This window comes from Podarcis pityusensis (assembly GCF_964106645.2).
Source record: "Podarcis pityusensis genome assembly, chromosome: 4".
NCBI classification, from domain to species: Eukaryota; Metazoa; Chordata; class Lepidosauria; order Squamata; family Lacertidae; genus Podarcis; species Podarcis pityusensis.
In genome coordinates, this window is record NC_138027.1 from 27,914,888 (window position 1) to 27,930,782 (window position 15,895).

At 41.7% G+C, this 15,895-nt stretch overlaps 1 protein-coding gene across 3 annotated transcripts in view; it reads right to left on the reverse strand.

Annotated features, from left to right (window-relative positions):
• The window catches only part of STARD13 (StAR related lipid transfer domain containing 13), a 247,400-nt gene that overhangs the window by 99,939 nt on the left and 131,566 nt on the right, over positions 1-15,895 (reverse strand). The window contains exon 1 of one of the 3 annotated variants that reach the window (XM_081004068.1): positions 13,930-14,295. The exons of the other annotated variants lie outside the window; for them this stretch is intronic. Coding sequence (XP_080860194.1) covers positions 13,930-14,095 — 166 coding nt within the window. The 5' untranslated portion in view covers positions 14,096-14,295. Of the gene's footprint in view, positions 1-13,929; positions 14,296-15,895 lie in introns of those variants that run through there. 3 annotated transcript variants of the gene reach the window in all.

The window sequence follows — 15,895 nt, forward strand, 5'->3', positions numbered from 1 at the left end:
TAATGAGAAAATCCTGCTAACCTTAGAATCATCCGCAATATAGTCTGAAAACTGTTGGTGTAGAAAAGCGGTAAACTGGCAAAGGGGGATTTACTATTTTGAAGACCAGCTATTGAAGTCTTTAGGGAAATTTTCCAAAAGCACGAGGCAACTTGTTAACTAGCCTTGTGGGAACATTACTCACAACATTTTGTGAGTTCATTACAGGTGCTTTTTCAGTTTTTGCACGTACCACAAGTGCAAAAGGGGGGGGGCATTTAGTTTAGCACACATTACATCACCACTTAAGCATCTAACAGGAAACTAATATCATTATAACTTATTTTACATTTTCCAGTGAATGTTTGAAACAGCTGAGCTACATATGAACTGAAAGTTGATGTCAGCACACAACAGCTGTTTAATATTAACCAGTACGTATATAGCGGCAAATGACTTTGTTTTCTGAAGATAATTCAAACTTGTTAAAAATTTCCAGCTGCTTTGTAGGCACTCAGAAATAACCTTTTCAGCATAGCAGTGTTTGTTGACTTATTTTAAAAGGTTTGTACTCACTTATTCAACAGAGGTCTTTTAAAAATAAAAATAAACCTGTGCTTTGGAAGGCAACTGTGAATGACAGGTTTCACTGGACTACAGTTCCAGTGACAATATTTATGTTTGGAATATTTTGCTGCAATATAATAAATAGGTACAAGGAACATAACATGGATTCATCTAATTTCAGAATAGTTCATATTCATGACTAAATGAACCTATTTTGCCACTAACATTCTAATACATATTTAAGAAAATTAGAATACTTGGGTGCATCCTACTTCCTTGTAACATCTACCAGTTTTCGAAGTTAGCCGAGAGCCAGGAGCAATTTGCACCTGGCTTTCGACCACTTGTGACCAAGTGAAGATGCCTGGGCGTCAGGATGCCACCTGACATCTCCATCATCTGGGGATCATTGGGTCTGGACCGTTTTCACACACTAATACCACATCCTGTAGAATTCTATCAGTTATATTGCACAACCAATGAAGTTCAGGAACCACAATGCTTTTTCTGTGCAGCCTGAGCAGTCACCATTAAGAAAAAGAGGTTGAAATAGGGCAATACAGTGGTACCTCAGGTTACAGACGCTTCAGGTTACAGACTCGGCTAATCCAGAAATAGTACTTCGGGTTAAGAACTTTGCTTCAGGATGAGAACAGAAATTGCGCGGCGGCGGCAGCGGGAGGCCCCACTAGCTAAAGTGGTACTTCAGGTTAAGAACAGTTTCAGGTTAAGAATGGACCTCCAGAATGAATTAAGTTCTTAATCTGAGGTACTACTGTATATATATGGACTGTGCCTGGATAAAGTGACTTTTCTTCCTTAAGCTCTTAAACGAGCTCAAGGTTGTCATCTGAACTGGCCAGATGTTTAACTGAGAATCAATCACAGTCAGTGCATCATTTGAAAAATAGGACTTTAGAGCCATCTTGGCCAAAAATGGCAACTAGACATTCTGTTTTGGCAACTGCAACCTTGGTTTAAGGAGCCATTTTCTGCCTAGTCTATATACCTGAGTTTCTAACACTACCACCTACCTGGTGAAAAGTCCAAGGAAGGTCTAGAAGGGTTCAATTTAAAGTGAAATAGGGGGAGACTGGCAGTATATCGACCACAGAGTATGGCTATCAATTGAACGGAACCCAGGATAAGGAGCAACATGAACATTTTTGTCAATTTGCAGCCGCCTCCAAACACAACTCCAGTAGCTATTCACCAGGGGTCAGCAAACTTTTTCAGCAGGGGGCTGGTCCCTCAGACTTGGTGGGGGGCCGGACTATATTTTGAAAGAAAAAAAATGAACAAATTCCTATGCTCCACAAATAACCCAGAGATGCATTTTAAATAAAAGCACACATACTACTCATGTAAAAACACGCTGATTCCCAGACCGTTTGCGGGCTAGATTTGGAAGGCGATGGGGCTGGAGCTGGCCCCTGGGCCTTAGTTTGCCTACCCATGCTATTCACGATCTTCAGTACTCATTCAGAAATGGAAGCAAGGAACTCTGATTTGTACCTACAAAATGAGGTCATTGGAAGTCCACAGACATAACTGCCACATCTTGGCTACATATCTGCATTAAGACAGTTTTTGAAAATTCCAAAGTACTTTATGGAAGAACTGGCTTCCAGTTTTATTCAGTGATATTCCTGTTCTCTCACGATGATAAATAACTCAGCTGCTCAGTAGAATGCTGCCATGTTATTATTATCCCTAGAAAAGGAAGATCGTTTCATACATACACAAATAAGTACTACTGGCTATAATTTTCATTTTAAAAGCAGGACAATTTTATACTATAGCACTTCAGTGTCTGTAATAATTCATTTCTTCCCTCAGAGGATAACATTGATGACCTGAGCATCAAACTATTAAACCATCTGATATAAAAAAGACTTTCAGCAAATAACTCTGCCATTATTGGACTGTGAGCTGAGCTCATAATACTCAATTCAGCTAAAAAACCAAAAACCACATGCACGCAAGATGACTGCGAGCACAAATATCTAAAAATGGCCGCATACAAAAGGGGTTTAAAATGTCACAGGAAATTTCTTTGCTTCGGAATAGGGACTCTTATGAATACTTCATTATTTCTTAAACAGATGGGACACTGTGCGTTGCATGAGCAGCATGTACCCGTGCAAAGGGGGCTTGATTCTCCCCCCTTTCTCCATTGACTTGGTGTGTGGAATTTTATTACTGAGTGAAGTCGGGCCAAGTTCATCACTTGGATGATGAAGCCTTTACTTGACAACAATCTAGAAGCCCTTCTCGGTTGCAGAGCATCTCTCTTGCACGAATTCCTGGTTCAATTCCTGACATCTCCAGCCAGGGTTGGTAAAAGACTCCTGCCTGAAGCTCTGTTGCCAGTGTAAACTATTTTGGTGGGAAGAGGTGAGGTATGGCTCTAGAATCCCATGTGGCCGTTGGCCCTTGACCTAACTTCATGCGGATGACGGCAAAGAGGGGGGAAATAGAAGGAAAGGTGGTAGTAGAAAAAGAGAGAGAAAATGGATGGGCTGAAATAGATAGAGAAGGGGGCCATCACTCACTTTTGGCTCCAACCCAATGCCCCTTTGACTCTGGGTCCATTGGGTGTGCAGCCTGCAACAGATTATATTTGAAGGAATGTGCCCCTCAACAGGAAAAAAGGTTGCCCCTGATGTAGACAATATTGAGTTAGGTGGAACAGGTATCTGGCTTCGAATATGGTGCCATTCTACACAGGGATAACCAAAATATCCAGTATTGATCTTATCCCACAGTAGCTCGGCTACCTATATCATCTTTTTTAGAGGCAAAAAAGGAACTTCCCTCATATCAGGTGTAAATATGTGAAAGAATGCATTACAAGTGATAATTTGTATGGTTTTACCCCCGATCAATGCTAAATTTAAGAAGTGCTTGAATGACTTTCATTCTACAAACCATTTCTTCAGGCCTATTGTTCTCTCCTAGATTACCCGATGAACTCTGTTTCTCACAAGCCACTCTTGAGTTCCTATACTGTACCAATAATTTAGGAACTTTCACCACTTTGCAACTAAACCATGTTTTTCTGCCTGTGCAACTTTTTCTGAATGCTATATGGAAAAGCAAATGAATCTGACCTTTGAAGAGTATGTAAGTGAACCAAATTTCACTTACCAAACATGTTGGCTTTTTCCTATGCTGGGGGAAGAAGGAAGTTTTGGAACTCACAAGAGCACATGTTAACAGTCTGACAGTCAATATTTCCAAGCTTTACTTTGCTGCATATTTTGTGATTTTTAATCCCTGCTGGGGTTCTCCCACCAAAGAGCACTTACCCCAGACTTGGATCTTTGCACCTAGGAATTTTCCTTTCTATATATACCTATTTTTTCCTTGAACCAATACCATTTTCAGATTAGGATGCATAGGCAGCCAAAGAGACAGCAGAGTGCTGGAGAAATATTTAATTTTAACGCCATCCTTGGCCACCTCACAACAATAAGATATGCTAAAGAAAAGCCATCACTCACAAAAAATCTAAAGGAATTCTTTAAGTGCCCTGAGAATGAGGCAGGATAACAGAAGCATCTCTTGCAGAGGAATAAAACCTTCAGGAGATCAGAAGATAGGTTTTGGTATGAGCCTACTTGGTTCAAAGGAACTCCTAATTCCAATCCCACACAAAAGTCTGTGGAGCCTCCCCCACCTGTAACAAATGCTACCAACAACAGTTGCTGTCTTCAATTAAATGCCCACAGTCTAATTCACGGGTTGGCAAACTAAGGTCCGTGGGCCAGATCAGCCCCAATAGCCTTCAGGATCCGGCCCGCGGACTGTCTGTGGATCGGCGTGGGGATTCTGTTCATTCGGGCTGCACCATTTTTTTCCTGCGCCATTCCACACCCCCCCACACACACACCGCGGTGGCACCTCCTCCCTCCCTCCCTCCTCCCGGCTTCTCCCTGCCCTGCCTAGAGGAGGAAGAGGGCTGGGCTGAGATGGCTGAGAGCCATTTTAAGCAGCCCCTCTCTGGAGCCAGCCCTTTTGCGCTGCTCATCTTCCCTCCGCCACCGCCGCCCTGGTACTCCTGTGGACCAGAGAGTGGAGCGGACGAGCTCGCTCTGCCTACCCATGAGAAGCAGCAGTGGTGGTGGTAGCCCCAGGGAAGGTAAGCGCAGCGGCTGGGGCTGGAGGGTGGGGAGGATGACTACTTGCCCCCCTCACCTCTTCTTCCAGCTCCCCCCTCAGTCCGCCACAAGCTCTGAGGGACAGTGGACCGGCCTGCAGCCAAAAAAATTTGCCGAACCCTGGTCTAATAGCAGTTGATGCTGCAAGCCTATACACATGTATCGAGGAGTATGTCCCTTTAAACCAAGTGGAACTCACTTCTAGCTAACTTAAGAGTGCACTGCATGTACTGTAGATTTTCCATAGCCACAACCAGGGCTTTTTTTTCTAGCCGGAACTCACTAGAACTCAGTTTCTGGCACCTCCCAGGTGGGCGCCATTTCCAGTCTAAGAGAAGAATGAGGGAGGTGTTCATGGTGAGTTCTGACACCTCTTTTTCTAGAAAAATAGCACTAGCCAAAACCAACAGTCTCACCACTCTGCCATGCTAGCTTTGAAATTTAGGCTTAAATTTAGGCTTCTTTTGACATATGACCCAGCCTATCATGGCAGCAGACCGTTAGCCTATATATATATACACACACACACACACACACACACACACACACACAGCTAGAGTCTACTAACAACCATGGAAAATGTTGGTCACCTCTGAAACAATATGAATGCTTTTCCTCAGATGTTTACGAAGCTATTCATGACCTCAGGGCAGGTTTCATAAGCAAAAGCTCAAAACCAGACAGTTGTTTCTCACCTGTTGCCAAGCTCTGACTTTTCAATTTTCTTCAATTACCTTCTAGACGTGTTTTCAGGAAGTGAAAACAAAAGTCTTTGAAGTTGCAAATGAGTAGTTGCTGAATGGCTACTAGTAAATGCAATTCTTAACCTCTCCCTCCTCCCAAATACTTTATAAAAAAGCAGCCTGCTTCTGAATAAACATGGTTCCTTTTGAGCTTGGGATGGGGCTTTCATCCACTGAGGTGTAAACACTACTTGTTTATCCTTAGGGATGAAGTTCTACCTGCACGACATCCTACATATTGTGTTTTACAGAAAGGCGCAGGGTGAACTGTCCTATTCCAGACTGAAGGGTTCTACTTACCCAGATGACAAAGACAAATGTAGTGAAACTGCACTGTGTGTCATACCACAGCTACCTTCCCCAACCTGGTGCCCTCCACTCCAGATGTTTTGAACCGCAACACCCATCATCCCTGACCATTGGCTGTGCTAGTTAGATAATGCTAAAAATTAACTGGAATTTTAACATTATGAAACTGTAATCAGCCCACTGGTATCAATAAAAGTTGCTCTTTGTGTGGATAAAGAATCGCTTGCAAATTGTAACTACCTATATAGTTCAAAATGCCACTCTGTACTTTCTCCAGAATTGAAATAGCCCAATTCTGTAAACAAATCCCAACTGAAAAGTTATCGCACACATTTGGACTGAGTCATGCACATTCTTTTCAAGTGTGTGATAATGCTTATCCCTGGAGTCACGCTCCTTTTCTCTTGAGTAAATTCAAAACAATGTTGGTGGAAAGTAATCCGAGAAGGGGGGAAATAACAATAGGAATATTGTAAAGCCTGTATTAGGCCATCTTTCTGTGCTCTTGACTCATTGTATTCTGTTGTAAATATGTCTTAGCTGTGATAAATGCTTGTGTCTTTCAGAAGCAAGGTCCAAAAGCAACAAAGGGAGAGGTGACTTCTGATTTAATCCTTTCTGTCTGCTGCCACACAGCAAGCTAAGTATACCAAGAGGCTGAAAACTACCCCTTAAAAAACCATCTTACGCCAAAAAGTCTTTGTTCATTCCAGTGGAACCTATTTCCAAGCTGGAGTGCTTAGGACAGAGATGAGTGGTCCCCTCCAGTTGTTTTTGGACTCCAACTCCCATCAGCCCTAGTAAATATATAGTGAATGGTCAGGGATGATGGGAGTTGTAATCCAGCAACATCTAGAGACCCACAAGTTCTCCCTCGCTGGATTTAAGATCCCCAGCCCAATCCTGCAATGATATAACACACACTGCCCTTAATGCAGTAGGAATCTAATTTCTAATAAAATATGCGTAGAATTTGGATGTTTAAAAAGTTAACTAAAAATTGCAGGGTGGAAGATCAAACCCCCTGAGGCACATTGAGATGATTCGGAAACACTAAAAGGAGAGGCTCAAGCAGAATGTATGTCAAATGGAATGCATGGCTAAGCCGCGGCGTGTTTTTTCCTTTAAAAAAGGCAACGAGTTACAAAAAGGTCTTCTGTTTAAAAGAGAACCAGAGGCTTGCACCAATAAAGAGAATGGAAGAGAACATAAAATCTGTTGAATAACATCTCTGAGAAAGGAAGCTTGGACGGAATTTGCAATTCAAAGTAGAATGGCAGTAACAACTAGCCAGCTAAAGAAGTACGAAAGACATAGGTCCTCTTCAGACGTTACTACTGCACCATGAGAACAAGCCTGGCAATAGTCGTTGGGTGGTGCATCTAGGCCTGCCCCCAAAGCCACATGGCTCCTGCTGCCTCTGCTGTGTTAGGGCACAACTTATAAGTTGGAATATCTGGACAGGATTTCAGACAGGTTCATCTACCAGCCCTACCTGGAGATTGAACCTGAGACCTTCTGTGTGCAAAGCAGATGTTCTACCATTAATACCACTCAGAAGAGGATGGCCTTCATGCATACAGGCACTGGCCTATCTTATTATGAAGAGTACATTTATTACCTGTACTTATAGCCCACTCTTCACTGAATGGTCCCGTGGGGCCGCTTACAAAAATATCACAATTGCAACAGTCCAATCTGGAATTTGTCAGGACATGAATCACTTGGCCAAGCTATTCTCTAACAGGTCTCTCAGGGGAAATATCAGGGGAAATTTACAATTAGAAAACAAAGCACGATATGGTGGCTCAATCAAAATTTGGGGGCATTTTTCACCAAGTGCAAACCCCACACATGTGCACCAACACAGGAAGAGCAGCGCATCAGCCTCTTCCATAAATACTGCATGAAATATCAAAAAGAGGTTATTTGTTGTCTAATACTACTACTACTTCTCAACCAGCAACAATATTTTTAGGACTTGCAGAAACGCTGACACCACAAGATTGATCCCAGTAGCCCCTTCCTTGGAGCAATTTTGTGCCAGCTCTTTAAAGTGCAAAGAAGGCATATATTCCAAAAAAGTAAGAAGGGGCACTAATTATAATTTGTCTGCATAATAAAAAGAATTGTTCCAACAGCGATGGTTACCATTTGCAGTGTGTGAATTGAACTATTCATTCTCTAGAGCCAACAGCACTACACAGATCTGAATGATACAGTGAGTCACAGTCTATTTCTATAAACTCTAAAAAGTCATCATAATTTTCTGACTCACCCAATATGAATTCTTGACAGCCACCACCTTATTTACTTTTGAGGGAACATGAGCAATCATTAATGAATCCCCACTGGCCTTACACACACCGTTTGAACAAATACTCCAGGTCACTCATATTACAAACTTGTTCAGGACGTGCAAACCCCACCAATATATAAAACAACGGAATGACTCGGGAGGAAGGGAGGGCTATAATCAATGAAATAGTGTTGTCAATGGTAAAAAGGATTGCCTTTAATATTAGGTGCTCTCCATGGTAAAGGAAGAGTTGTCAAAGCAAACCTAGTTATTTAAAATCAGGATAGTTTTATGAAATTTTTAGCCTGGGATTTTATTTCACTTCGTCTGTTCATTGCTTAATGCTAAATGCTAAAAGTCAAATTACCCATATTATGAAAAAATGTATGTTAACTAGCTAAGTGTGTACTAGTGGAATGACTGGGAGGGGGCCAGGGAGGGAACACCCCAGCGCCACACCTGATAAGGAGTTCCCAGGGCAGAGGCAATTCCCTCTATCCCTTGATAAAGTCCTTATGGGCTTTGCCAAGACAACCTCTTCTGTACCTTTGCCCTATAGCAGCTGCTGCAACTGACACGAACTGTCTAGGCACATTGCTGCCTCTTCCTAGATGGGACTCATTCTATGGCTGCAACTTTTCCTTGTGCCCAGAGACCAGATCCCAAGCTAGCACATGATGCTGGAATCTTTAGCTTTGGAGGGAGACACACGAAACAAGATATTGATAGCTACGGGATTCCCCGAGCTGCCAAAGCTGACTCCATTTTTACACACTGGTGGGCGAATAACCCCTTCGGATCAAGAAGACAAACCGTACTGGGAAGGGCTGTGTGACCAAAAGACAGAAAACATTAAAATCTATCTGTATTTGCTTCTTCCTCTTTTTCTTCAGGCCAGGACATGTGAATAATGTTTCCTCATTTTAACTGTGAATTTGCTAACTTTGTGATTATTTTTCCAAACTTTATAAAAAATAAATCTTATGAATAATCAGATGTGAACTCAAAAATACTTTGCAACATCAGAGTTCCACAAACTAACTTCCCTTTTCACTTCCCAATAAATGTCTAAGGCAGGGCTTCCCAGACTCTAATCTGTGGGCCACCAGTGGTCTGCGAGCTTTATTCAGGTGATCCGCATTGTTCCTGTGAAGAAGGGCAGAATCAGCAGTTTCTCCACCATTCTCTGATCCTGGTGGTCCATGCAAAAGTTGAACAGGATGGACACAACAGCCACATCCATTGCATTAAATATTCATATTGTGTTATCTTTTATTTGCTCATCTTGTTTCCGATACTGTTTTTTCTCACGTAAAATTCAACATGTAAGAAATAAAAGAAGCAATGAAAATACAACTAAAAATATAGAGCATCTAGCACAGCACATTACAATTGCCACAACAGACATGAAAATCATTAAGTCTGCTAAGACCATCAGCAATTTTTCAAACAAGGTATATCCGGGAACCACTGGTTAAAGTAAATTTGCATTAACTAGAAACAGCTATTCTCCCAAGTGCTAGTGGCTGTGTCTCAGCTAAAGGTTGAACTATACATTACACAATGCCTGGGGGCTGCTGCCTGAACAGCATTCCCCACACTGATTTCTCCGCCCGGCCATAACTTGCACCCCTTCACTAAATTGTCAACTGCTTCTAGGATAAGGGATTGGTAAACAGTGAGCATGTTGGTGTTTTGAGAAAGGGTGAGAGATATTACATGAAGTGGGGGAAGGTAAACACATTTGACCAAGGAATTCCATTTGGGTGTCAGTCTTATGTGATATACAGTGGTGCCTCGCAAGACGAAATTAATCCGTTCCGCGAGAGTCTTCGTCTAGTGGTTTTTTCGTCTTGCGAAGCAACCCTATTAGCGGTTTAACGGATTAGCGCTATTAGCGGTTTAGCGGCTATTAAAGGCTTAAAGGCTTAGGGGATTAGCTGCTAAAAGGCTATTAAAGGCTATTAAAGGCTTAGCAGATTAGATAAAGGGGGGGGAAAGTGAAAAAAAAAATCTCTAGACTCGCAAGACATTTTCGTCTTGCGAAGCAAGCCCATAGGGAAATTCGTCCTGCGAAGCAACTCAAAAACGGAAAACCCTTTCGTCTAGCGGGTTTTCCGTCTTGCGAGGCATTCGTCTTGCGGGGCACCACTGTAATATGTAGTTCTACCATAAGTATTCTGTTCTTCAGGACCAATATGGCAGCCTCTTATGTTTATGCCAAATATGTCAAAATAATGAATCAGTCTCTCAAAACACAGAGATAGAACCAAGCAGAAGTTCAGTGGAGAAAACTCATTCCAGAGATCTTTGCTTTTATGGGATGCCTCTCGTAAGAATGTGAAAGCAGATCATAGGCTTAGACAGCTCAGTCATAACCTCACCTTTTTCTCTGATCTACTAGCTCCCAAAGCCTAGAACAGCCCAGCAATTGTATGTCTTTCTTTTAACTTAGATATATTAAGAGTTGCTTGAAAAATTGTTGACTTAACTTGGGGAGGTTTGCTATTTCAAAATATGAGAACCCTTGAATTAAATAACATGCTTAGTGCTTTGCTGAATTAAAGCCACAGCAAATACACTGTGACTTCCTCTTTACGTCAAGAGTTTCATGATAAAATACTCCTTTTGCATTGCTATGTTAAGTTTGTAAGAACTGCTGGATAAAATTTACTTTCAATGCAATTGCCCTGCGGCTCTGGAATGACCTTCTCAAAGGACGCCAAAAACTGTCTCTCTCTCCCCAATGACATTCCAGAGGGTACAAAACTAAGCTGTTCCCCAAAGAACTTTGGAAGTCAAGATTAGTATGTTGGCCATGAGCTATAGTTTTTCTTGGTAGGCTGTGGAATGTTCTGTGGAGCTTCTCTGAAAATGAAGTGCTGTTGATTGGTGGGTTGGCTGTAGAGACTGAGTGACACCCCAGATGTGCAATGGAGGCTTCCTGGCTCCTCCCCTGAGTGTAATGTTTTTCTCAATAGCTGCTTCTGCAAAATGGGGTAGCACAAGGGGGACACAGAGGAATGAGGAAATCTGAAGAATTTGGTGAGGCTACTGTATGCAGGCAAAAGTGTCTTTCCACTCTTGCAGTTATCTCTTTGGGTACAAGCCATTCTGCTTTGGGTTTTTATGTAATTTTGAAATCCTGTTTTATTTTTTATGTAAACTGCTTTGACCTTAGGAAACGGGTTAGATAAATGTCACAACTACACAAATAATTAAAAGGGTCAGCATAGTGCTTCAAAGAGCTTTAGCAAGAGACAAGTGGCGTCTTGTGAAGACAGTGTGCTTGAACCTCAACATTACTTGACATTCAGCACTATCTTAAGATAACTTTGGATGCTAACATAAATGAAAATTATGGAAGCTTTTTTTGGGGGGGGGTTCCTGCAACCTCCACTACTCTGCAGCTTCTAGCACCCCTTCTATGCAACCTTCTAAATTTTGAATACAGGAATAAACAGTTACAGTTCTCCCCGCAATAACCATCATCGTTAAAGGTATTAAACATAAAAAGTGCACAGTCCCTTTCCTCTTATAGGGGCTACAACTTGCCATTCATAAGGGCCATAAATGCAATTTCAGCTATATCCAATCTAAGTTCTCAAGAAACAAGATTGGGAAATATTTCTGCTGAAGCCCTGGAGAGCACTCAATAGTCAGGGTACATTACTGGGCTGGGCAACCCATATATATGGCAGTACCTCATGTCTTGTGTATCTGTTAAGGTGAATGTCTGAAATTAGGCAAATATCAACATGGTAAATGGGAACAATGCCAATTTTGAGATAGGTATATTCAAAACATCATAGATACACCAGTGATAGCTGACAGCCACCAATTCTTGTGCATGCATCTCTTGTATCTTCACAAATATCAAACCATCTACTTTACATAGAAGCAGGTAAGAGCAGCAGAAGCCCAGAGGAAATATAGGTTTGAGGCACACATGTTAGAAAAGATTTTGTGCGATTATTTAGGCTGAAAATTATAACTGAGGCCCTCTAACAATCTCAAAGGGAATGTTTAGGCAAGGGTGTCAGAGGCTGACATTGCTGGGCATATATAAAAGCCCACACTGTAGCAACCCCAGAACAGATTTAGAGGGAGCACAGGGAGAGGGGAGGAATGTGCAATAAGAAATACTTGCACTAACGGAACTATTTCTCTGGAAACCGCCCAATAGATTTTTGAAGGCTAGGAACGAAGCTCTGCTTTTTCAGCATTTCATTCTGGGCATTCATAAACACAGCTCCCAAAACTATAGGAAGATGCTTAAAAAGAATTCTAGGGCATAGGCCTCAGATATTCCCTGAAGTTTTACAAATCTTTTTTCCCCAGCACACATCATCACCTGGAAATGTGTATTTAATTAAATACTGTGTGCTTTTTGTTTTAAACAAACCCAAAGGGAAAATTTTGCTCTTTTTCTTTCCATCAAGATTGTGCACAAGGTAATACGGCATGACATAATATCCTTCCTGAAATCGAAGCCGCGGCTAGGACCAGTATCCTCCAAACATCACCGGTTCCTGAAACCATATTGCAAACAACAGAGTTTGCCTAATTGCCAAGGGAATAATCTCATTCATCAAATGCTTGTTGCTGAAATATGCATTGTTCCTTTATAAATGTGATAGGATTTCCATCAACATATCCTTTACCCAAAGCTCAACAGTAACCAAGCAGAGATAATAATTTAAGTTAGCAGCCCTGTGATCCTGGATATGGGAGTAAACACCAGTGAACTCAGTGGTACTTACTTCCAAGTAAATATGCAGCAGATGTAAGTGGTGAAAGCACTTATCTAGGAAAGCAGAAATCCACATATGAAACTCTGGCACTATATATTCTCATGACCGGAAGTCTGATATTGCTGTTCAGCTGGCTCCCTCGATGCAATGCAGGTGCTATGAGTGAACTGAAATGAGCCACCGTTCCCTTAAGGAACATTGTTTTTCCCAGTTTCCTAAATATAAGCTGGAAGTCCATGGCACTTGGTAGTATTCTCTCTGTTGATCTTCTACGTAACTTTTTGACGGATTCATACAGGCAGTTGCGTATCATCTTTCTGTGTGAAAGGCTCTAAGCATCACTTCAATTAAAAGCACATAAAGATGAACCAAAACTATACATTGGGGAGAGTGATCCTGCATCCGTTCAGCCTCATATTTTACACAGGGAGGAGGAAGAAACAGATATGCCCAAGGAGACAGCTTGCGTAGGCCTATAAACTTTCTCAAAATGAATATCGTACGTGATCTGCTTGTGAGCCCTTTGAGGACAAGGACCTATCTATTTCTGTTACTCACTCTACATTATAGAAGTGGGGTGGGCATAAATTAAAAATTCAATGAACATAAATTTTAAAGACAAACACCAGCGGTTACTCCATAGCCTTATGGGAAACATTTGGTCATACATGGCTTACGTCTCTCCGAAAGTACTTACAGCACAAGAGCACTTAAATAATGTTTAATAGCAGATAGCAGATTTATAGTACGATCGGTATATTGTATTGACTGAGATCTAGCAGAATCCTACATGGAACAACCTGGTCCAAGCAGCAAAGAAGGTGAATGGAGCATGTACGGAATGTGGAAGTTTATGATTAAGTGGCTGGGCAGCTAAGTCCTTTTTCACACTACTTGCATGGCTGCACGTTTGCAAATGGATAACTACACTGCAGCTAAACGCTGTCATTCGGGTTATTTATTTCTTTGCTTTTTTAAATGTCAGTAGTAATACTGAGTAAACAGCACAATCAGAGCTATTGACCAAACGACTTTAAGGTGAAGAAAACTGTCCAGAAGGCATTCTTTCAGCAAAGAGTTATAGTTAAGAGCCTAAGGCAGCCCAAGTGACTCACCTTGCTGAATTTTAGTCAGGAGCTGATGGCGCGCTAGGATCCTACTTATCCTGTACGGAGAAGAGCGTCTTGCAGCCTGATCAAAACGCAAGCACATCTCTTGGCCTTCTGTTGACACGGCATTCACACAGTAGCAGCCTGAAGTGCTGGGCACCTGCCTCAACATCTCTGCCTTCACGTTTTTCAAAAGGGAAAAAACAACTCTTAAATCCCAGATCTAAACCGGAGCACTGAGAGAAGAGAGGAAAGAAGTTGGAAAGCACAAGCGTTTTTTAAAAGAGAGAGAAAGAGAGAAAGGAGGAGTGCCAAAAGCTACAATTCAGGATTCCAGCTTCCCTCACATGATCGGAAAGGGCCAATCAGTCAGAGAAAAGAATGTGAAAGTACACAGCGTGCCTCGCAGAGGAAAGTGAAGGCTATTCAAGCAGTTGCAGCCCCACATAAACGCTGGAAGCGAAGAGCCTTGGAGCTGACTAAGCAACGATGAGCCATGATAGGAAAGTTTAAAGAAAGAAGAGAGAAAGAGAGATTTCATGCTGCAACCACCCGAAGCGCGCAGGAGCCCCGATTTTTTTCTCTGCCTCAGAGACTCAGGTCTAAGATGCCCTCTTCTCTCTACTGAGGATACGAGAACTTCCTTCCTTCGCACCGGAGTTTGTTTTAAACTGTGGTATACAGAGTTCTGGAACTTTTTCTTAAGAAAGAAGCAGAGTAAAGGAAACTCTTTAGCGGCACAAGTAGCAGGGGGAGAAAAAGTGAAGCTGAACAATCCCTTTAAGCTTTTAAAGCATTCTAACAAAGGACAGATTCATATCACTGCTCTTTTCTAACAAAGGGTGAGGGTGATTCTCCCCCCACCCCCAATCACTCCTGCAATGACTCATGCGGGGCTTTGTCTTACAAGAAAGATGCTTCTGGTTACTATGAGTACAAAAGCCCTCAAGAATTTGGTCTTGTCATCCAACTGAATCTAAATAGTCCAGGAAGCCTTTGCACATTAGAATCCTTTTTTTTTAAAAAAAATATTTTCAGTACTGAAATGGACCCACTGTAAAGAGTTATCTAGCATCCCAACAATGTGTACTCATGTCGCCAGTTTTGGGTTTGTCCACTGTCTTTTCATGCTAAGCCAGGAAGATCTATTTATTGAGCATTTATCCTGATATGCTTGCAGAACACTAACATGGAGCCGGCTTTAATCGTTCTGATTTGCTTGCACATTTTCCCATTAACAATTTCTTCATTTCATACTTCTCAGTGTATTTTTTCCCATCGCTTTCCTAATCACAAAAGGGTGCTTCTTTTTAAAGGAGGTTTTGTTGCACTAAGGTGCAAAGCACTTGATCCACTTTAATTTTGCAAACCTAAATTTCCCATTGTGTGCTTGAACCCCTCCCACAAAATACTGACAGCCTGATATAGCACCCTTTAACCTAACATGCATTTGAGGAGCCATTTCTTAATTTTTAAAAACTCATATATTTATATGGTGGTAGTGTTGCTGTTGGGATACAACTTAAATCAGACTGAGACTCCAGCCTGGGTCTCAGGTCACCAGTCAAAGCCCACTGGACTAAGCAATCATCCATTTAGTAAAACACAATGTTTACTTTATTCTGCAGAGGACTCTGATGTAATGTTTTCATTTGTAAGAGAAATTTTCAGTGTGTGGCTATTCTTAAAAAAGCAAAATATATACACACAGGAAAACAGGAAACTGCCTTATACTCAGCCAGGACATTGGTTCATTTAGCTCAGTACTGTCTATGCTGACTAGCAGTTTCTCTTTAGGATTTCTGACAGGGTTGTCTCCCAGCCCAAATAATAATGATGATGATAATGATAATTTTATTATTTATATTCCACCCATCTGGCTGGGTTTCCCCAGCCACTCTGGGTGGCTTACAGCATAAATGAAAGCATAATAAAACATCAAACATTTTAAAAATACAACATATTATACAGA